This window comes from Micromys minutus (assembly GCF_963924665.1).
Source record: "Micromys minutus genome assembly, chromosome: 5".
In the NCBI taxonomy this organism is placed as follows: domain Eukaryota; kingdom Metazoa; phylum Chordata; class Mammalia; order Rodentia; family Muridae; genus Micromys; species Micromys minutus.
The window spans coordinates 78,746,049-78,770,021 of NC_137974.1; the positions used below are offsets into that span (position 1 = coordinate 78,746,049).

Consider the following 23,973-nt stretch of genomic DNA (forward strand, 5'->3'; position numbering starts at 1 on the left):
TTGTTTACGCCCCAACCGCTGCTCCCCCTCACCAAGTCCCTCCCACCCATTCCTCCTCCCCTTCTCTTCTCCAGGGTGGGATCCCGGACCCTGGCACAGAGGAACTGGATGGAGGTTCAATTCTCTTTCCCTTAAGGATGTATAAGTAGCTATAAATTTATTATATTTGTGTCTCTAAAATACATAAAGAAATAAACTGATAAAAAGATAAGGATGCAGAAGCCTTCAGAAATAGTTCTATTCTTATGTTGCTTAGGCATATCATTATGTTAATTATGTATGTCCAAATAAGACAAGTATACCTGGTATTTTGTGCTTGCTTTCTTATGAAATAGCATAGACTTCATTTGTTAAACAGCTTTCAAAGGTAGCAAGACTTTACTATCTATGTTACCCAAGAAGGGTTCAGTTGTTTAACTGTCCCACTAGTGCACGAGCCTGACATAGTGGAGGTGCTGTTTGAGGAGGAGTCACTGTACCTCATGACCCCTGAGATGATGATGTAAAGCGCCAGTTCCCAGTTAGGTCTAGGGAGGGCTTCCGCACAAGCTGCTAACATGTGGTATGGAAGAGAGGCATTCAGCACAAACACGAACTCGGAGCCGCTGCTTGTCACAAACTTCAGCTCCCGAATAACTCTAGAGGCTGTGAAATCTGGAGTAAACCTAAGACACAGGAACAGTAGTGAGGTTTATTTTCAAACAGATGCACAAATGTCTTCTCTGTTCTGTCATTTTTCTTTGTTAAATGTGACTTATTCATACTGATGTTGTTAAAACAACACAATGAGTCGCATCCCTAGTGTCGCTGTCACTTCCTGTACACTTGCAGTCACTTGTGATTCCTTTGTCATTCGCTGTATACACTGTGAGGAACAGCGCCTCCCCCTTCCCTGAACATTCAGGTGGCCTGGAGCAATATACACTCAGTGCTGATCTTAACAGTCACAGAAAGTCATAGAACTGTTGTGTAATCCAGGGGCAGAGGTTGTTATCAATCACTCAATAGCTGTACCTAACCCTGAGGGCACAGAGGCTGTCTCTGGGTAAAGCCTCCATGTTGGACGTATAGCAAAAGTGAGGCGCAGGTCTCTGCTCTGTGGCCGAGACACTTCAAAGTCACACTAATATCTTATGCTTTATGACCTTGGAAGAAATATTGAAATTGGTTTCTAAGATTATATGATCCAATTTAAGGGCAGAGGAAGCTTTGCAATGCTGGAAACAAACACATGGATCAATATTTTAGCTGAAGTAGGAAAAAGTAAAATAAATACATTTGTGATAGACTTTTTAACAATATTTACTGATTTTCACGTGTGTCTGGGTATTCTGCCTGCATGTATGTCTGTACACCACATTCAGTTCCTGCAGTGACCAGAAGAGGACAGATTACTTCAGGAACTGGAATTATAGAAGGTTGTTGGCCACCATGTGGGTACTGAGAATCAAACCCAGCTCCTCTGGAAGAGCAGCCAGTGCTCCTAACCAATGAGCCGTCTCTGTAGTCCCTGACAAAGACCCTTTAACCATGGAAACGGATCTCTGCACAGTGGTGAACCAGACAAGAAGATACTTACAATATGACTATGTCTTTAGAGGCGTTGGCACTGAGTGCAAAGTCTTGACAGTTAATCACTTTAAAACCATATCCTTCACACACATAGCCACTGATTTCAATGGCTTCTATACGGATCTCAAGTTGTCCTGCATTCTCTACTTTGAATGTTCTTTTCAGTGTGAAATTTGGTTCTCTTAGTTTCAAACCTAAAGGGGGGAAAATCACAAATGTGGATAAATTTTGGTGTCATGTGCTTCCAGTGTGAACGAGGTACATTTGAGCTTCAGTATGCTGGATGTTACAAATCAACCCCGCATGCCAAAAAGACCAGCCATTCACTGGAATCTGTCATCTTAGTTATAATTAATTGGCTTCATGTATTTATTTTTGGGCAGTAAGGTCTCTGTATGTACTCCTGACTGGGTCTGAACTAATTACATCCCTTGTTTCAGCCTCCCACACCCTGACTTGCAGAGTGCCTTTCCCTGGCAGGCTCTGATCTGTCACGGTAAAAAGGGCATGTTTCATACTTTTCACACTTAGAATAAACCCACGCAAGAGCCAAGTCAAACAGCTCTGATGTATGACATGGAGCTCTCTCAGCATACTAAGTGCTCCTGACCAGAAGGCAGGTGTGCACATATGGACACTATTCTTGCTTCTGGGGTCCTTGATGGCCGAAAGCCAGGCCTTCCTCAGAACACTCACGGTCGATGCAGTCCTTCAGCAAGGATTCTGTGATTTTGAAGCGTAAGGAGCTCCCTGGACCTGGAAGCTTGCCTGCCACCCTCAAGTTCTCTGTTGTCCCTTGGCCTTGGACCATCACAGCGTCCATGACAGTCAGGTTGTTTCTGTGAAAAAGAACATTATGGATTTTCTCCAATTAACCTCGCATACTTTTTGACACACAAGTTCTAACACTGTAAACAACCACAAAGAAATTATTAATATGTTGACTTTATGGGTGAAAATTCAAAACTGTACAAAGAGCACATATTTTTCATGTTAAGTCTCACGTGGTCAAAAGATGCTATTCATGGTCTTGTGTGACACAAGGTAAGCCCTGAAAACCAACCCACACGCACATCCAGAACCTACCTGACTATGATCAGGGAAGAAACAGTTCTGTTGTCAAGTGGAGTGAACTTTACTTTGACAGATTTCTTTTCTCCAGGTTTTAAAATGAGGTTTAAAATGAAATGCCGAGAGAGACCCTCTGTAAATCCTGTTGGACTTTGCAGTGGATGAGCCTTGAATTATTGTTATAAACAAACACGAATCATTAATATGATTTCTGGAAAAACCATCTGTCCCTGACCCCCTCTAGGCCTAGTATATATAGCCTCTCGAGTTGATCATATAGACAAGTTTATCCTCTGTGCATTAGGCACCAGCTCTGAGAGCTGGGGAGCTAGTGAGATGCATTCCGGGTCTGTGTAAGTTAAACACAGACGTTATTTCCCAGTTACAAAGCCTTCAAGTTCTATGCATTCTGTATTTGTATACAGATATTTTTAACATATACACGTGTGTGTTTAAATTTGAAATACAATTCACATATAGGAAGGGACACAGACCCAAGACAAATAGCTCAAAACATTACTGTAAAGCCAACACTCAAGACTAGAAGGTAGGCAGACTGATAATTAGCACCTAAGTCCTATGATACTGCAGCCTGGTAAGGAGCCCTGTGCAGGAAGTGGAGAAAGCCCTCCAAAATGAGTCAATGTGTGCTGTTGACTTCTACTCGACCAATCTTTAATCCTATTTTGCAGACTAAGTACCTAATTACTGCTTTGCAGGCATCTGATTTAAGATATAACTAATTTGAAATTTTAAATAAGACTTTATAGCCAGTTTTAAAATGGTCCAGAGTTCTTTTGTTTTATGTTAAAAAACACAGTTTCAACATGAAGACAGATTATTCTGTTTTGTTTTTTTAAAAGACGACTAAGTTTAAACATTCTGAGGGAAGGGCTGTCATGGTCCTGATGACATGTGGAAAGAGTGAGTTGAGTCCCTTGGCATGACTGGGTCAATGCACACAGACCCATCTGCTTTTGTCAGCATGAGCCGACAAAGATAATGGACCATATGGACTGGGTGCAGCACACTGCTTAACTCCTGCTTAGGAAGGAAAATGTTTCCTTTTACAGATCACACTGGTGTCTATCAACAATCTACTAAGATAACAGAATGCTGATTGTTCCGAAGTGCCTGAGTAAGTTCCTTTGTAAATAAGCTCTTCTTGGCTATCCTCTCCACCCACTTTCTAAGACAGGGTCTCACTATGTAACTTTGGCTGGCCTCACACTCAAAAAAAAAATCCATCTGCTTCTGCCTCCTGAGTGCTGGGATTAAGTGTGTGTGCCATCATGCTGGCCCCATTTATGAGCACAATGAAAGAATGTATGCATTCCAAAATACTAGTTTATTTTAACTTCTGATAGTCTAAGACGCATTTTGGGATAGTATGATGCCCTGAAACAGCACCAATGGGCTCCATACTTGTGCAGTGGTGGGCTCAAGGGTCAGGTAGACTGACCAAGGGACCCCTGGGTGATCTCAGAAATCCTTTTTGTAGTAACAGACAGATGCATTTTCTTTGCTTAGGATGCTGTCTGTACTACACTGATCAGAAGAGCAGTGGGGACTGATACAACTAGCTGTTGGGTGTGAGCTAAATCTCCCACTGTTTGCTCCCCAGTCTGCATTTTTAATGAAAAAAAATGTCTTTGAACAATAGCAAACATAATTTATTAAATTTCAACAAGAACTCATGCCTCTCTAGAACTGGACAGGACTGAAAAGGAAGCATGTTTAAAGAACTCTCTGCAATTATAGTTTCACACTGAGAATTTCTTGTTTGGAAACCTCCTGAGGTCCAGAGGTTTTCCTCATCTGTCTGTCCTCTAGAGACTAGATCAGTGTCCTATGTCTTGCAAATGTTACTGCATGAGATCATCAGCTCATTTACTTCTGTGTTTCCCTATCAAAGCAGAAGAAACTAAGTTCTAGTAACTGGGCAATTCTCAATGACTTCCAGTGCCTGCTACAATGGCACTTTATGGATGGGAGGAGCAAGGCGAGAGCCCAAGAGAAAGACACGGGAATCAGGAGTGTCTACACTACTGTGTGTGTTCTCACCTCCGACTGCAGAGATGAAGAACTACAAAGCAAGCAGGCTGGCCAGGGCTGGGGAGACATTCTACATAATAGTACTATGTGCTCTAAACAGGAAGGACAAACATCCTAATCAGAATAAGGCTTGAGTCTGGTCTTGGGCAAAAAGACAATAAGGCAGAAGACCCTAGCCAGCCTGCAGGGTCCTGTTAAACCTTCCTAGCTGACATGCACCCTCCACATCAAGGCCTGATACAATAACGAGTGGCTAGTAGTCACTTACCTAAATAATAGAGGACACTTTCATTCCCAGAACAAATCAATTTATTATAAAAGTCACCATTATCTACTGAGGTAAACATACACAGCTGTGCCAGATACGCATATAGCCAGGTATTGGTCTCAAATGCACATACAGAAAGAATGATTAAAGGATTCAGCTGAATCTTTTAACATTTACAAATAAAATGTTGCATTACCTCCTTCATGTACAGTCTCAGACTTTCTAGGTGGTATTATGCTGAGCTATCGTGGGCTGACTGCTGACTATAGGGTTAATGCCCATCAAGAGGAACCTTCTGGCACACCCAGTGCATCTGCAACCCCCTGACTCCTGGTCTCCTCTGCCTCAAGTCAATTCCTGGACTGCAATAGCCGCCTTCAGCTCGGCTTAAGGACAGCCCGCAGGTGTCCTTCTTATTGGCCCTGATTCTGGCACCATAAATGATGTGGAGGTTGTACTTACAGTGTTCCTGTAGACTTGGAATTCAAGTGTTCTCAAATCTAGCTTGGCCACCTTACTCAAGTTAAACCTAAAATAAAAAAATGCATGTTTATCTTCATAAACATCACAACTAGGGATTGTGGAGGATAACCAAGCTTGTGCTTTTATTTGCCAATTTCTCTTTTGGCAGGTCTTGGGACCAGTAGTATATTAATACCACTTAAAGGGCTAAAGGCTATCAGTTATAGTTAATATTTTGCTCACTTTTAAAAAGAAAATAGTGGAATTGCTTTGTCTATTGTCTCTTTACAAATCTGTTAAGTGGGAGCTCCCCATTTACATTCTGTTGAAAGCTTTTCTATATGTTCAATTCAATACCAACCCAATCCCAGGAAACTCAGACTCTGTTTACCCTTTGACCATCTCAGAAATGCTTACCTTGAGACTAACTTATCTGCAAAGACGGAGGGATTGGAATACAAAGCCAGTGGGATGAACTGGACGTACACGGGGACATCTGCAGGGTTTTCTAAGCTAATCTCTTCTTCCTTAAAGCAAAGCCAAGATGCATTAGTGGAGACCCACATAGAGGAGTTAGAGCATCTACTTCCTAACCACACTCGGCACATTTCTGAGCACTCACTGCATTTGAATACTTACTGAAGAGCAATTTGTATTAGTGAGTGGGAACCTCACAAGCCGGGGCGAACTAAGGATGGAAGGCCAAGAGAGCTCTGCACTGATTTTTGATACTATATTTTTTTGAAGGTCTGTATTTACTTCAAACATAGCATTCAACCTAGAAAAACAATTTTTAGGTCAGTATAAAAAACAAAGCATTTGAGTTTTCTGAACATAAGAAATCATACTTAAGATTTTTTTTTATGGTTCTAAAAACAAAAGCTTATTCTATTTTCCAAGATTTTTTTAAACTTTAAAATGTTACTATTGCACAATGATGAGTTAGTTTTACTTTCATACATAAACTTGATATATTTGTTCCAATAGTCACTCTGTTACCCTGTACTTACTTTCTTTTTCTTCTTGCAACCCAGTGAGTCTCAGGGCAGTTTATAGGAGTATGGAGTGGGTGTTTGTCTACCTTGCCAGGGGCTACACCACTGGCAAACATGTCTCTCCCCCAACATCACCCATTATCTGCACACAGATACTCATGAAGCCTGAACTCCACAACAGGGTGCTGACAGGCCTGGTCCTACAGAGATTTTATACAGGTGATCACAGCCATGAGCTAAGAGTGCGAAAGTTATGACACATCCACAGTAGCTCACCACCACCTCCGTTTTGTCTGGCTTGTATGTTCTTTGCACATTTTGGGTGATGCTCCTTGAGGAGGTGACAGAGAAGCCATACTTGTGAGTGGGCATGCAGCTTTACTAATCTCTCAGTGATGTCATATGTTTATCTACAACACCCTGCTGTAGCTCTGTACAGAGTATGCAAAGGATGACAAGCTTTAGTTCCAGTAACCTGTCAAATGTGTGCACATCTTCAGAAACGTTTTTCTTGGTAGTTCTGAGGACTGAACCCAGTGCATGCATGTTAGGAAAAGCCCTCTACCACTGAAGTACAACAGCCTAGTCCTCCAAGATACTTAAAACTATTAATTCAATAAAGAAAGCTGAACATTTGGGACAGTTATTCAAGGGCTTTAAAACTCTTCCATAGCTTATATGGGAAGGATGCAGACACCCTAGCAGGATACTCGGAGAGAGGTCCTGCTCAATATAACCACTGTTTTCCTCTGGATATAAAACCAAGGGAACATCCTCACATGATGAAGATGTCAGCTCAAGAGGAAATAACAGACTGTGTTCCAACATAGCCATGCTCAGGACCTCCTTTGAACACAGCCCTGCTAATGTGTTCAAGAGTCAGGAGTTCAGGACCTGAAATGTATTTGTAAATGCCAAGTATCTGGGTCCAACCACCAAAGCACACTCAAAGTCAGTACTACTCAGTTATGATTCTGGGGTACTGACAAGTATGCATACAGGCAATATAAAAGGAGCAGAGTTTCTTGAAACATGCATACAAACAAAGTAACACAAGTGTAGGCACATGGAGAATGTTACACTCATTGTCAACCAGATAAGGAGGTAGAGGGCAGATGGGAGCCCAGGGCCCTGGCGAGGAGCATGTTGGAAGGAAGACACCAGTGGTGGTAGTGAAGGGGCTCTCTGGCTGCACTAATGAGTTAACACTTGGAGACTGCCTACACTTCCCAAGGTCCACTATGGAGACACAGGGAAAAAAGGAGCTCTTCTCGGGGGTTTTTACAAGTCTTTGTGTACTTGGTGGAACCACTTTTAATGAGAAAACTTTAAGGAAAAAATTTCACAATATAGAAACTTCATTCTCAACAATTAATGGTTTGAATCATCTAGTGGACAGATGGACGAATAAGCTGAGCAGACAGTTCTCAAGGGAAGAAAAACCAAAGTCCAGAAACACTTGAAGAAGTCTTCAACATCCTTAGCCGTCAGGGGAGTGCAAATTAAAACTTCTGAGATTGGGATTGGGGTTAGGGTTAGGGTTAGATTGGGGGGGCTATTATTCACAAATACACACACACTCACTCCCCTGACTAACCAACTGACCCCAACAACAAACACTAGTGAAGATGGGCAGGGTGAACCTTTACTTGCTGCAGGTGGGGACAGAAACTTGGCCAGCTGTTATAGAAACCAGTATGGAGGTTCCTTGAAAACTAACAGTACAACTACTATAGCTCTGTTATCCAGGGGACATTCCCTACGGTTGCTAGGGCAACATACTATACAGATACTTGCTAATAGCAGTATTTGTCACTGCACCATCTAAAATAGCCAAGAGCGAAGAGGGAACCGGGAAAGGTCTCATGGAAGGGAAGAGGGGTACTAAAAGAAGGTAATGAAAATACGTTATGAGAGCAAAAGCAGGGGATCCTGCTCAGGAAAGAAAGGGACCAGCAAAGAGGCAGAGGGACAGCAAAAACAAAGTGCACATAAAGATGTCAGTGACACCCATTCTTTGTATGCTAACAAAAATTAATGCTTTAAAATGTCATACTACTGTTATAGAATCTTGTGATGTTTACAAATATATATCAAGTTAGCTAAGTGAGAAAGTACTTTTGTCAGTGTTGCTGTTTCTGGAAATGTTCTTATGTGTGTGATAGGGCCAGGCTACTGTGATCAACACCACATCCAAAGCCACATGGGGTCCGAGTCCAGGCCCAGCACTGGTTCTCCAGTGGCATATTTGGACCTGCCAAAGATGCAGTGGGGAGGCCATTGAAGGGGCCCTGTTTAAAGAAGGAAGGAGCTTTTTCATAAGGAACAAAGAAATTCAGTCTTCTGTTGGAGAGGCCAATGACAGACAAGCCTTTTTCCTCACCCTTACCACCGAGTCTAAGGTGGCCATGGCAGTCACTATGTACACAATCTCGAGTAGACCTCATACACGGACACAGGAGCGTGTGCATTTCTTAGCGATGCATGCTAACAATGACAATGTGATATTGCCGTAACTGCAAACTAACATAAGCCAATATAAAAATACAGTGAAGCCTACAGAGTAGTAATGACACAAGTGCCCGTGGCCCACTGCGGAAACCCTCGGTAAAGCAGAAGCCCGTACCTATGTCCCGAATTCTCCTTTATTCCCATCCAAGCTTTGAACAGGCTCTGGTGGGACTCCCAGTCGGCATCCCACAGGTCCTCCTGCATGGCCACCCCGGGCTGCACTTTGGGTTCAGCTAAAAGAGGAAGCACAAGTCAGCATGGACTCAACCATCGCCCCTTACCAGTACCCCTTCCAGTGAGTTCTACAGTGCTGAGGCAGGAGAGTGAAGGTAAGGTGGGTGGAGGACTTACATTTGGATAGGAAAGGTAAGCCGATATAGCAGTGGTCCCCACACTGCAGCCCAGGATCAAAATAAATGTTTGCAATCTGTAAAGAATCACAGGACAACCATGAGTCCCGAAGGCACAGATGGCCAGTCACAAAGTACTCTCAGCCGGGAACTCACAGATTTAACAAACCTTTGACTTCTTCCCTGGCTCCAAGTCTTCCCTATTGCCCCGCAGTCGTCTGTAGTAGAATCGCCCATCTCCTGACAAAGGCCTTATCTGCTGTATCCTCACCTTCTGTGAGAAGGAGTTCATAATACTTAGGCTCTGGTGAACTATTTTCCCCTGAAAGAAGAAAACACAAATTTAGAATTTTCATCAATTGACAACCTTTTAAATATGCAATTGAGCCAAAAACCCATCCCTTTATTGAAGTGAGGACCATGAGACCTGCCTGAAGAGCTGACATCACAAGACAGCTGTTTTGTTGTTGCTGCTGTGCATGTTCCAGAAGTTCTGGAATGAACTCACAGGAATTCAGTTTGTGCTGACACACCAAGTACCCAAGAAGGCACAGAGGGAGCTTTAAGTAACAAGGGTCACTTTGGTTTGTAATGTAAAGTCTGTTAACACCAAAATAACTGTATTCTAAAATCTAACCAAGAAAGACTGAAACATATTCTTTAAATTGCTTTCCTTATAAATACAACAGTAATTTTGCCATTAAAGAGATAACGAAATCTCTTTAAAAATTTAGGCTATTGGCTGGCATGGGGGTACATGCGTGTACTGTCAGCATGTGAATGATCAAGGCCAGAAGACAGAGCCACGTAGTTCTTGTCTCAGAAAATAGTAATTAGAAGTAAAAACACATACCATATAAGTTACCAAAGAATTTTACAAAACAGCATACAAATTAGAAATTAGATCTTTTCTTTTCCAGAAAGATTTACTTATTTTTACTTTCTGTGTATGAATGTTTTGGCTGCACATATGTAAAGTGCACTGTGTACAAGCTGCCATGTGGGTGCTGGGAACTCAACTATCCTCTCCACAAAAGCCTCTGAACTGCTGAGCCATCTCTCCAGCCCAGAGTAAAGTTTTCATCAGTGTTTGTTCTTACCAGGTACCAGCTTCGTTTTTTCAGAAGGTATCAAATTAGTAAATCTCGAGTTAAAAAAGACTCAAATTATCCTTAAGAAGTACATTACAAGCTTTCCTTCGTAAACTTTCTGACTGAATACAGAATTATGTTTTTGTACATATGATTCTTATCCACTTAAAAGAATTTTATCAAATAAGAAATGTGCTTTTTCTAATGTTTAGTCCCAGAAAACAGATGCACCACCATCTTGGCAGCCATCTTGTTTCTACAGCTACTGTAATTCCTTCTGGTCTGTCCTTGGGCCACATAAAGATCAAAAAATGAAATTCCTTTTGCAACTCTACTTATAATTTTCTTGAAATGTTGTCTGACAGACGGCTCCGTAGCGGAGAGTGAGGAGACTGGTGTGCACTAAGCACTAATGGTGCCTGAGGAAGAATAAGGCTCTTGTGCATGAAAGACAAAGTGTGGGTGTAATATACAGTCAGGACATAGTACAACACAAGAAGGTAAAGGCTTGATTACAGCCCCATATTAAATATGATGAACTTACTAAAATTTTATATTAAAAGGGGCAGAATCTTGGATTAGGCTTTATTAATCTGGCATCCATATCTCCTACCCACTAGACCTCTACCTCAAGAAGATTCCATTTCTACCTGCCTATATTTGCCAAATGCATCCTGACTCTTCCTCAAAAAACCAGTGCATTTCCTATTTCTTCTCTCAAGGCTCAAACTCTGAGGCACAGCTGAGTCCTCTGGCTTCATCTCTCTCAGTTGCCTCAATGTGTTGACCTCATTGGGACATTCAAGGAGTTGATGATTCCTGTGTAATATCTTTTGTCAATGCCCTCTCTACCATCTCCCTCACATACATCACCTACTAACATCCCATCACTGGGATAAAAGGTGTTTCATTCCTTTCCTAGAGGACCTCCAGAAACACACCAGGGAGACAGGCTGTGAAAAACCATCAAACTATGAAAGTCTTCTAGAATCACACATGAAACTCCTTCTGTAGTCAAGAAATATTTGTATTTTTGTAGTTCCTTTACTTAATAACCTATATACAGGTGTTTTATTTTTTTAAGTTAAAACAATCACATTATTTACTTGTGTGTGTGTGTGGTGGTGAACTCAGACATACATCACGCAGTGCGTGTGGAGGTCAGGGTGCTCTCCTTCCCTCATGTGAGTCCTGGTAAACTCAGGTTAGTAGGCGTGGCAAGCACCTTTACCTGCTGAGCCAACTACCTCAGAGCAACTGAAAACTTCTTAATCATATTTAAATTAAAATATAACTAAAAAGATATTGATTACATCTAGAGATTTTATTCTTATGTTGCATATATTTAGTTTTATATGTAAAATCCCAGTTTATTTGTATATTGTATGCATTTATTTATGTGACTACATATCTATTTATATTCCTATGTAGAAAAACAATTCAGTTGGGTTTTAATCCTATTGAATAAAAACCGATGTGGATTTTTTCCCCTAGCATAAAGACATTTTTAAAGCATCTATAAAATTTTTGGAGATGGTGTTTAAATTGTCTGTACATGCCCGCCTAGGTTTTTTTCTGCAGCAAGAGTGCCTGCTTTTGTGTGTATGATTGTTTGTCTGCATATATGTACACGGACCATATGTGTGCCTAGACCTCATGGAGGCCAGGAGAGAGCACTGCGTCCCCGGAAATGGGAGCTACAGACAGCTGTGAGCCAGCCTGTCATGCAGGTGCTGGAGCTCAGCTGGGTTCTGCAGTAAGTGCCCTTATCCGCACAGCCGTCTCTCCAACTCCCAAAGGACTCTTTAAAAATGGCTCTCTGTCAAAGCCCTCAACCTCCTGGTGCCTGGTGCAGCTGCTTCTCTCTCTGACAACAGGATGTATTCTTACTAACTGGTTTTCTAAATTGCTAACAACCTAATTAAACAGCTTCATATGTTTAAAAATAAAGTTCACTGGTTGGTGTGTGTGTGTGTGTGTAAAACTATACAAAACATAACATTTCTTTAGTCCATTTTTTTTTTTTCGAACAGTGGGAGGCCTTGCTGGAAAGACTTTGTTGAGTTAGGCTGCAAGATGCTTTCTCTCCAAGCCCTTTTTACTTTGCAGGGCAACTGGCATCCTCTGCTTTACACACCAAGCCTCCAGTTCCCATTCTTCATGGAAATCTCCCTGAGGGAGGGTCTATTTCTCATTCCACTTTACATTCCCTTAAGAACCTGGCACAGTGCTTCACTATATAGTGAATGTTGAGAGCAGGAAGTGTCTTTCCCATTCGAGCTATAAGCAACAGAAAACAATGAGCAAGCAAAGTGTGAGCCATCTTACTGGGAAGGAAGGGGGAAGAACCATGTGCTTGGGGAAACAGGTCAGCGAGCCCACAGCGATCACAGCTTTCACAGGGATGGTCAGGATCTATGGAGGGAAGAGGCAGACCACAGCACATCAGAAGAAGTTTGGGATGTTTGCTACTGACAATTACTTCATTGTTTTAGGAGTTAAAAAGACAAAGCTTATTTTGTGTCATATACTGACAATAACTCAAACCCAGTATTAAAACCACCCTGGAAGCTTTCTTAATCTGTTCAAGGTTTCTATAAAACGAAAACAATACATTGCCAGAGAATACTCATTTACCTGCTAGAAACAGTTAAGACTAAGTCACAGGGGAGGAATAAAAACAGCTTTTCAAAACGCAAGTCCTCTACAGATGAGGCAGGAAAGCTGTGCTCCTAAAGCAGCATCTGTAGACAGCCAGGGTTTCTACAGCTACAGAATTCAGTATTGTTTTGTAGACAAAAATGGATTTCAACCCAAATTTTAAAGACAAGTTGAACAATCTGGAGTTAGGATTCCAGCTTATTCTTAGTTAGTATCACAAGTGAACCATGAATGCAGTGTATGAGGGAATATTTGTGTTTAATAATTGTATGGCTACTTTGCCTGAATACCTACCACACTCATGCTTGGTGCTTGCAGAGACCAGAAGGGGGCACCAGATCCTCTGGAACTGGTACTACAGATAGTTATGAGCCATTGTGCTAGGAATTGAACCTGGGTCTTCTAGACGCACAGCCAGTGCTCCTAACTGAACCATGTCTCCAGCCCCTTGTGTTTAATTTTTATTTTCATCCATTAAAAAAACAAAAAACAAAACTGTCTCAATCTGAAAGGCACTTACTTCTATATGAATGTTAAGTATGAATTCCTCACTTTTGGAGGTAACTGGATATACGCTAATCATTTATTATTTGAATAGCCAGTTCTGTTTACTTTGCCACTGGATTTGTGTGTGCTGAAACCACTCAGGAGGACAAAGAGAGCAACTTGTTGAATTTAGAAGTACTCAACCGCCCAAAGATCTGTAAGTGTTAAATTAAAAGTATTTAGGTCTGAGACAGGCAAGCAACCCTACACCTGTAATTCTGGCACCTGGGAAACTCAAGTAGGAGGGCTGCTAGTTCAAGTTGGCTTAGGCTATACGGTGAGTTCCAGCCCCGTTATTAAAAAAAAAATCAAAAGTATAAAATAAAAAAAAGATCAGATCTGCCAAATGTAATCAGGATCTTAGTGAATTTAAGATCAACTCCAGAGTACTGCAAAAAATGAGTGCAGAGTCAGACCTGCAGCTCAGGAAATCCAGTCAGGACCTCTATGTGGTAATCTTCTGCAGGCAGGTTTTTAACAGTGTAAATTCTCATGTGCTAAGGGTAGTTTTCTGAAACTGTGGTTTAGTTGGAAAGTATAAGTTTTAGCAGAAAACTGGGAGGTAATGAATACCCGTGTTCTGAAATGGCTCTGAAAAGCTCAGTGTTAAAGGTACAAAACGAATATACTTTCAATAAATGTAGCTCTTGGCTTCTACAAAAACTGGAAAGCCCTACCAGTGTGCACAGTCGTTAACAACAGACAGAAAGATCCAGAAAACCTAACTGGCATGGACCCCCAATGTGCTTACCTCGTAGTCCGTTGTGATCTGAATGGCCCCGTCATGGACTCCTTCTAGCTTCTTGGCAGTAAGTTTGACTCTGAACACTGCAAAGTGTCCCGAAGCTAATGTCACCTGAAGCAGTAAAAATGGCATCGTTAGTAGCTGTGCAGGCTCAAGGGTCCTACTGAAGTGGGAAGGAGCGCTCTGGGGGTGAGCTGTACCTACACAGAGCCGTGTGTAGACCCTGTGTGACAGCATCAGAGCTGCACACCTTTCATAGTGTGGTAGAGATCCCTCCAATTCCTCTGTGCCCTCATCATAAAAGAATGACCCCCACACGGCCCCTGCAGTGTCCCTGGGAAGCGTGTCAAGGCACTTGCCATGTGGTGCACACAGCACACCGCTCTTTCACTCGGGCCTGAAGCACCCATCTAACCCAAAGCAGTAAGCCGGCTCGCTCACCGGGGACTGGTCAGGTAAAGAGGACTTCTCCAATTCTGGAAGGCTTGCGATCACGGTGCTTCTGTTTCCTTTCTCTGTAGCTACAAGCTCTATTGATAAGCCATCTCCTATGATATGCCAACTTTTCATTGCCAGCTTCAAAGAGAAAACACAGAGTGATTGTGATCTTGCAACACAAACATGAGACCTTCAGTGTAATTGAGGATAAAAACAATTTCTTTACCTCAATTGGATTGCTGTTTATAATTGCAAATAAAATACTACTTGCTTCTGTAGCACTCAGTACTCCAAAATCTATGAAGCGTTCTTCTATTTTGGGGGGCAATACAAAGTACTAGAGAGAGAGAAAAAGACTGTATCAAACACCAGATCACATGTGTTTAACAATATTATCGAATAAAGTGACCACTAGGAGACACTGAAGTTTCCGTATCTTACTTATGTCTATACATGCAGCTGATACACAGAGAACTTCGGACAAGGACGATCAGAGGAATCAGGGATGGAGAGAAGCCATTTCTTAGCAGCTACTTCCCTGAAGGACTAGGAGAGCCAAGGGAGCCCCTGCAATCTGGCAGAAGTCTGTGCTCTCACGAGGCCAGATTACAAATAATAATTAACTCCTTGCCTGGACTGAGCCCTCGAGCTGCACAAACCTAGCTGAAGTAAGTCCTGGTCATGTCCCACCTTGCTCTTTATCACTTACCAAAGGTGGGTTTCTGTGCCATGAAGACTTCCACACCTCACTTCTGTGCTGTCTGTTTTACCTGCCCAATGTGCTTCTTTACCACCCAGCCTCCTTCTCTGGTTCTTGGGTTGTCCTGGTGTTTTCAACTATAACCAATCAAGGTCAGCACTGAGCTTCCTAACAGTGTCCCTGCCCACCACTCTCCTTTGTCTCTGTTCTAGACTCTGTCAGTACAATTTAAGCAAACCAAGAGAAAATAATTTAGAAAAAGCTCTAGATAGATACTGGAATTAAAGGAGTTAAATATATCATGGGGGGAAAAGACTCAAGGGAAAATTCCAAAAGTTAGTAATCCCTAAGTTTTCCGTGGTTTACTCCTCTGAGCAGCCAGCAAGGCCTGTGCTGTCCCAGTGGGAACACGAATCAGTCCTTCCTCCTGTGTGTCCAGTCCTGTCTATGTGACTCACTCCTCAATCCTGTAGTCTCAGAAGGAAACTGTGTTTTCTCAACCCTTCCTGTGCTTTATAAATGTCCCAAGAAGCAAGGGCAATGGATCCAGGGAGTTACACATGCTGAAGAAAAGCTAGAAAGTGCTTTCCTAATGCAAAAGGTTGAAAGTGATAGTTCAGTTACAGCACCGTGTTACATATTAACCTGTGTTCCACTTACCACTCCTTACTCTAACTTCTAAATTAGAACAAAACACAGCACGGGCAGTCAGGCTTCCCAATCTGTAGGTCCCACATGAACGTCACTGGCTATAAATGCTATAGGCTCTCCATAAAGGCCGGGAATAAGCATAGATTTGGGCATCTGTAGTAGATTCCAAGATCAATTCCATTGGACGCTGAAGGATAGCAACCCTTAGTTTTGGAATCCTGTGTGTGTGTGTGTGTGTGTGTGTGTGTGTGTATTTCTGTATCCTGAAAGCACTGACTGGGAAGGAGTCAGATCAATGTGTGAATCACAAGAGTGTAGCCCAACTGCCTGACAACATCCGAAAGCAGAGAGGCATACTTACATCTAAAAAGCCTGTGTATACCCGCACAGGTAAATGAAACTTCGAGGCATTGGTAACAAGTAAAATGTTGTTGTCTATATGCATGGATGACGTGGATGGCATAAAAAACAGGGTAAAAATGTACCCCGACTCATTGGGAAGAATTAGAACTGGGCTGCTGAAGTTGTGCACCTGGGGATGAAGCAGAGAAAAGCAGGTTAGCCTCACCTGGCTGCTCGAGCGGCCGAATGCCAAGCAAGCGGCTCTGGCTCAACGTACCTGAAACATTGTTCTGGCTTCTTCTGGTAACAACACATCATGAATGAGGATTGCAAAACTGAAAGTGTTAGTCAGGTAAATTGGCCTCTCCACTGGGTCAGCAGGACTGTCCTGGATGTGAAACAGCGTGGCGGCGTGATCAAACCCCAAATAACTATTGGAAGAAAACAAAGCAGGATGAACCCTCCTTATTTCCATGTGCTAATTTAGAGCCCAAGCTTGTTTAGAATACATTCAGCATTAAGGACCACAGCATGGACTCAGAACTATAGTATTTAATGGTAATTTTTACAATTTCGTCCACCACATGACTTAACATTTAACTCCTGAAATACTGAAATGAAGGGGGATGGCACAAAACCGAATCGATGGAGAGCTCAGCTGCAGGAAGGCTAATGCTGCTGCGGTCACCACGTGCATGGCCACAGCAAGCACCTGTAGGCTGTGTGGATGCGCCACTCACTGCTTCTGGTACATAGACAAGAGCAACATCTCAGGGGCTATTGCACATCAGGGGCCTAGAAGGACTTAGGGGTTTAGGAAGGGACAGAAGGATTTGCCAAGTCACTGAGGAACATTCTGACATACCTCAAACAGAAGGACATGGTGGAAAAGGGTCCAATGATTTAAATATCGAAAAAACACAAGTTGATTTCTAAGTTACTAAATCTAACACAAACCATAACATTCCATTTTCTTTTTCCACCTTAAAAAGTCAGAAATGAACAGGACACAGACAGATTTCCTTACAGTTGATTGTTCTTGTCACAATAACCCACAGGTTAGATGAACTTTTATCAATTAGCAAAAAAATTACAAACAAAAAGTTACAAACCTTCTTTCAAGACAAAACTCACCCATCTAAAACTTCTGCTTGGTAGGGGATTTCGAGTTTAGAATAACTCTTTTCTTTTGCTTTAACAGTTATTTTCCCAGAAAATTGAGATGGCTTTTTTGCTCTTGAAGCTGCAAGGAAACATTAAAAAATCTATTTATTTGAGTGTGTGGGGGGTGGAGTGTATAAACTTTAAAAATTACATTTGCCTATTGTGTGTGTCTGTGTGATACGTGTGTGAGTGTGGGTGAGCTGTCATGGCACACACAAGTGTCATCTCTTTCCTCCTGTGCTTTTTCAGAGACTGAACACAAGCTAAGCTGTCAGGCCTGCACAGAGCCTCTTACTTTTTACTGCTTCTAAGTCTGAGTGACTTTATGCAAACTGAAGTTTGTCTTACAAACATCGCTCAGATTTTATATAGCAGTTCTCTTCCCTGTAGAAACAAACAGGCTCATCACTAGCAAGTAAGTACAAGTCACTTCCCCACAGCTTGAGGCACTCCTTAACCTCAGTACGGTGAACCTGTGAGGACCGCACACTCTCACAAACACTGCTGAGCCTGGCAGGCTGCTGACCCCTCACTGACTGCCCTCCTCCGAGGAGCTGGACTCTAAGATGTGGGTGTTGGAGCAACAGGGTATCAAGGGTATCAGGACCACAGGCCCTCTTCTGAGTTCAGTGCTTATTTAATTGTGTATCTAGTTAAGCAGCTGTTATGCCATAATTTAAAATCTGCAATAACAAATTCAGTAAATTTCTCTTAAAACAAGTGAAATGGAATGAAGACAGACTGTAAAAATGCTGAAGTCTGAGCTGATGTTTCAGGTGAGACTGGGTATGCCCAAGGTGGCATGGTTGTAGATATGAAATAACACTTCAAATGATACATATCACTCGTCTGACAGTGGCTAGTTTGATAATATACAAAGGCTCTTATTTTAACTTAGAGCTATTTGCTTTGCTTAAAAAGTCAATATATAAAAACGTTAAAAAGATTATTTTTGCCTGTGAACCAAAATGTGCTTCTGAAAGTTAAATATATTATCACTTAATTAAAACAACCAATGACTTCATAATTAAGGTAAATTATGATAACTGTGACAAGTTTTCCCACATTACAGAAATTTCTAACCCTAATATATCTGCTAATGTTTCTTGATTATAGATACTGATTTAGGTTTATGAAGTTATAATACTTTATAAATTTATAAGATACGTTAAATGATTAATTTTCATAGGGGAAAATCAATTGAGGCAGTAATGTTAAAATAATCTGGATTTCTCTATTAACTCATGAACACAGATGCTTTCTAGTTTATCAAAATAATAACCACTCTAGGAGAAAAAAATGAATATTTACCATCAAAACTAATGCTTGCAACCTTGGTATATTTACTTTCAGAAGCTTTTAATGTAACTGGTTTAAAATGTACCGTTATAGCGTCATTTTGTGGTGTTGGTCGAACACTCTGCAAAGAAAAAAACCTGTTATTTTAGTGTAGTAGTTTAGCTAGAAAGTAAAGCATACTCCAATCAAGGCACAGTGGCTATAGCAGCTGTGAATGAAGTAAGACAAGTGCACTGCCGGCCCTCACAAGAATGAATGCCCCAGGGAGCGGAGTGGTGGGAAAGCAGGAGATGACTAAGTCTAAACCTCAGGACCAACTCACAACAGAAGACCTAACGGTCTTAACTCTCTACATGAACATCTTTGTAAGGCAAGGAACATGAAGACATCTCAGGACCTATCCTTCTTGAAGAAATCTACACACAAAGGTGCCCTGGAACTGTCCCTAGTAGGAAGGATGAGTATATACCTCAGGGCACTGTGACCTCCATGTGGCCTCTGCAGTGTAAGCAAGGCCAAAGGGCAAGGCTGGCACTGAGGCCAGTCACAGAGGCACTTGGAAGTGAGGCTCAGATGCTTTACAACTTAGGAAGTCAGGTCTAACCACACAAACTTAAAGTTAAAACAAAACACCCCCCCAAGTAAATGGTGTACTTTTAGTGTATATTTAAAATTTAACACATTATAAGGTCTAGTTAATTTTTTTATTATCCGAAATGATACAAATTATTTGAACTGATAGAATTAAAAGATACCAATTCCACCCACACTGTTCTGATAAAGAGGGCCTTCGAGTATAATGCAATGTTTAAACAGTCGGGCCTCCTGACTTGGTACAGGGCCACTTGTCTGACATCCTGGCAAACAAAAGTATCTTCATGGAATCACAGTATTGCACAGTAACCCAAATTCTAGGTATTTATCAAATTATTGGGACTGTATAAACTTGATGCCAAAGCCTATTATTTCCCACAGAAGACAACCTTCCTTGTGTGAAGCACATGCTTGCTCACATGGCTGGCAAGGCCTTCTCCATTCTAGGCTGACCCTTATAAAGGAGAGTTCTACCCAGTCTGAGCATCAAACGTGAATCCCCTGAAGGCACAATGTGTGAAGAACATGAAAAAAGACACTGGCCCTGCAGTGTGGTGTTTGTTATGGCAGGGAACTAAGAAGATTATAGTAACTCCAGGGCCTGCCAGAGCAGCTCACTCTCCCATGTACTGCCATTACCTAGGTGCTAGCAAGTCCTTACAGGCCTGGGCGCTGGCCCTAAGGATGGCTCCTGCAGATGCATGTGTTGGAATTCTCAAGGCCGCCTGCTCTGCCAGCACTTAGATCTTCTCATCTGCCTCACTGTACCCTGAAGATTGGGGCTGGGAACTAGAAGGTCTGCTCATAGCAACATCTTACTTATCAATAAGCTCACTGTTACTAGCAACCATTTGTAATACACATCTCTTCAGTCCCTCAAGGATATGTATTTCTGAGAGTAAACAAAGAACTGCTAGAACTGTTAGCTAAGCTACAATTGGAAGAAAGTCTCACTGCTTTTATTCTATGTACTATTTTATATATTCTATACACTAGCGAGGGAACGTAGCAGATACGCATGGCAGGGGTTCAGGGAGCCTGAACTGCCCACACCCTCAGTTCATGTTCCCCACTGGTAAGAACATCCTGGGAGACGAGAGTAGATATTCTCTGTCTACAGAGTCCAGTGATTGTATAAGCTCGTGGCTGGCTAGAAAGCTGGTCTTGCAGGCTGAGGCCTCAGAGGGCCTTCATGGAACAGAGACAGCAACAATGGAAGCACAGACAGACATATCCGAACATGCTCACACACTGAAGCAGTTCATGAGGAACCACTGTGGCACGCTCTGTGTGGCAGCAGCCTATGCAAAGCTGTGCCGAAAAGAACAAGTCATGGTTTTTGCTGAGATACAGTTGTAAGCAGGAAGAAATTAAAATACATGTTGGGAAAAATGATTCTTTTACTTCAAATGCAATACTTTAAGCATTTCCAAACAAGGGGAAAATTTACATTTAGAGTCATCACTTCAAAACACATTGCACTAAAAGTAAATAAATGCAGTTGGTGAGTCACTTTATATTAGTCTGAACTGTATACACTCATAAACATAAACCTGAATCACCAGGTAAAACTCATTTGTCTAAGGAAATAAAAACAAAGCAAAGCAAAACAAAAAAAAAAAATCAGAATAAAATACTTAAAGTTCATTCTGGTAACTTAAGATAGAAAATATTACAAAGTCATTACTTTGTAATGAACTTAATTATACTGGTCATTTCAGTATTAGTCACCAACTACTGCTTATTTAAAGATTATTAAGAAGTGGGAAATATGGCAAGATTCCCAGGAGAGACAGCTTCTATCTGTTCTTAATATATTTTTAGCCTTTTCTCATGATTTCAGGTCAGATTATCACTCAGTAATTAAGTCAGGTGTGATGGTGGTGCACGCCTTTAATCCCAGCACTTGGGAGGCTGAGGTGGATCTGAGTTCAAAGTCATCTGGACTACACAGTGAGTTACATACAGGCCAGCCAGAGCTATATAGTGAAACCCTGTTTTGTTTTGTTTTGTTTTTAAATTCAAGACACACTGAAGCATGTCAGCAAGCAAAGGTAAATCCTGTTAGCACATAGCAACTGAATTCTTAATATTTTATGCATAAATTCATTTTACTACAGCAGACAGCAATGGATACAAACAGTTCCTACTCATCAGCTATCATGGACTGCTCATGCAACCCTGCCTCTGAAGACATACGAGGCACACAGGTGTCTATGATGTCAGGAAGACTGCTTTCTCAGTGCCACATGACAGGATGACCTGAATGTGGGCCTTCTGTCCACGGTCAGGTGAGGAACACATCTGGAACTCCCTGCTCTTTAAAAATCATGCACTGGGAAGGACTACAGTGTTTAAAAAGAGAATCAGCTCTTGAAAGAGAAATTAACAAAACACAACATTTAGCACTGCTTAACTAGAGGAAAACACCTCTCTAAAGACATGCCAGGCTCTAATCTTGTAACAATATTTGAAAGAAATGCTGAAATAGAAGGAAAACACAAAGCAAACCCTGGTTCTCGGAAAACTCAGTTTTTCAGTGAATGTAAGAAATAAATGTCTGCCACTGCGACCTCTCCAGTACTGGCTGGTCTCTCTTCTACGCTTATGCCAAAGTAGCTACGGTTTGTCTACAAAGTGTAAGTCAGCTAGTCCTTTTCTTATCACACTGAGATGGATCCAAAGAAGCCTGGGTTCAAAGTGAGCTCAGTGATAAAGAGGCCTGGGCAGTCTGACTCATAACTCCACTCTCAGGACACAGCCTAGTTCACACGTGATGTTCACAATTAGTAAATGAACGAGTGAAAAGGATGAATGAAGACCAGAATTCTCATATCCCACAGAGCCAAGAGTCTACAGGCCACCACAATACAGAGCAAGGACTTAGCCCTGCTGTTAAATCACACAAATGTGCATGCGTGCACACACACAGGCACTTAAAAACTTACTGTTATTGGTACATCCTTTGTTCCTGAATTTAGTAAATGAAGATTTAAAACCTTTGGTAGATCTGTTGAAATGGAAGAAGAGAAGTGTTTCTTTAAGAGGTGTTCTTTATGGCAAATTAGAATCTTTACCTTATAAGATACTACAAAAATTATCATATAAAAAGCAAATCAAATTCCAAAAATATGGTCTTTAATCCTGGACAAGTAAGTCTTAATTACAAATTGTTTAAATCAATCTCAATTTTGTACTTTTCCCTTAATAATAATAATCTTAGCTTGGTTGTTTATAATTTTATGATTAGAATTTTCTTTGCTCACTTAGGATAAATAAAATTATGCCATTCGAATGCAACCAAATAATTCATGCCTTAAAAAAAAATCCAGAAAAAGTCTTTAACTTCCTTCATTTTACTACTGAAAAAAACATTCGTCACAATTGAATGTGTGAGGAATTGGATTAAGAAACCATTTTCTGCTTCAGTTTTCTACCTGAAGATTCAAGTTAACTCAATCTATTTTCTCACCTGGGAGGTAGGCTTCTTAAAAACACTTTCTACAAGATCACAGGACCAACTGAGAAATAACTTTCAAAGCTGAATTACAAGTACAGCCACCAGAACTGAATCCCAATTGGATTATTTCAGACCCTATGTTCTGAAGGCGACTGGCACCACAGGCTCATACACTTGAATGCTTGGTCCCTAGAGGTAGAACTGTTCTGAGAAGGATTAGGAGAGGTGTGGCCTTGTTGTTGGTGAGCTTTGTGGCCCAGTCCCACCCTGCCTCCAACTTGCAGATAACATGTATGCTCCCAGTTACTACTCCAGCTCCATGCCTGTCTGCCTGCTGCCATGCTCCCCAAGAGGGTGTTCATGCATTAACCTTTAGAATTCTAAGCAACTCCCCCTTGTCCCAATTAAATGCTTTCTTTTATAAGTTGTCTTGGTGTCTCTTCACAGCAACAAAAAAGTAAGTCAGACCCATAAAGGCTTTTGTTACTGTACCTTGTGTTCGAAGTGTTCCAAAATCTAACATTTCAGTTGAGGAATAGATTCCAGGAGCTGGGAAAAAAGAACCGTGCACAATGGTCATTCTCTTAGCCAGGACAGGGTGTGCTGGAAACAAGAAACTGCATTCATCCAGCTCTCCACTGACCTGTTGTAACTTCAACCTCAACCGGCAGAATGATGAACTCAGTGCTGTCTGATGCATTTGTCTTTATCCTTATGAAGGCTGTATGATTATCTGCTTCTCTGGAGGAAAAGCTGGCTCTCATCACCCCTTTGGTTTCATAAGGAGGGATTTCCTGTGAGCAAACAGACTACAATGTAGCAAGCGCCCAGATGCTGCACAACTGCCTCGTTTATTCATTTTGGTGACAGACTGAAGGTGCACCCTTACTTCATACATCCACCAAGAAAAGATAGTACATCATTGACTGTAGCACATAAAACCTCCAATCTTAGAGAATGTTACGATACAAAAGAATGAGCTTTTCATAATGGGTGAT

General features: G+C 41.6%; 1 protein-coding gene across 2 annotated transcripts in view; it reads right to left on the reverse strand.

Moving 5' to 3' along the window:
- The window catches only part of TMEM131 (transmembrane protein 131), a 125,815-nt gene that overhangs the window by 17,566 nt on the left and 84,276 nt on the right, over nt 1-23,973 (reverse strand). For both annotated transcript variants that reach the window (XM_080917167.1, XM_080917166.1), the window contains exons 9-29: nt 23,619-23,769; nt 23,468-23,524; nt 22,464-22,525; nt 18,934-19,042; nt 17,593-17,701; nt 16,736-16,889; nt 16,478-16,648; nt 14,992-15,102; nt 14,769-14,903; nt 14,334-14,438; nt 12,704-12,790; nt 9,454-9,606; nt 9,286-9,361; nt 9,050-9,167; nt 6,068-6,206; nt 5,846-5,955; nt 5,429-5,495; nt 2,659-2,810; nt 2,269-2,411; nt 1,580-1,766; nt 480-665 (exon numbers count right to left, since the gene is read on the reverse strand). In XM_080917167.1, coding sequence (XP_080773293.1) covers nt 480-665; nt 1,580-1,766; nt 2,269-2,411; nt 2,659-2,810; nt 5,429-5,495; nt 5,846-5,955; nt 6,068-6,206; nt 9,050-9,167; nt 9,286-9,361; nt 9,454-9,606; nt 12,704-12,790; nt 14,334-14,438; nt 14,769-14,903; nt 14,992-15,102; nt 16,478-16,648; nt 16,736-16,889; nt 17,593-17,701; nt 18,934-19,042; nt 22,464-22,525; nt 23,468-23,524; nt 23,619-23,769 — 2,582 coding nt within the window. The remainder of the gene's footprint in view (nt 1-479; nt 666-1,579; nt 1,767-2,268; nt 2,412-2,658; nt 2,811-5,428; nt 5,496-5,845; nt 5,956-6,067; nt 6,207-9,049; nt 9,168-9,285; nt 9,362-9,453; nt 9,607-12,703; nt 12,791-14,333; nt 14,439-14,768; nt 14,904-14,991; nt 15,103-16,477; nt 16,649-16,735; nt 16,890-17,592; nt 17,702-18,933; nt 19,043-22,463; nt 22,526-23,467; nt 23,525-23,618; nt 23,770-23,973) is intronic.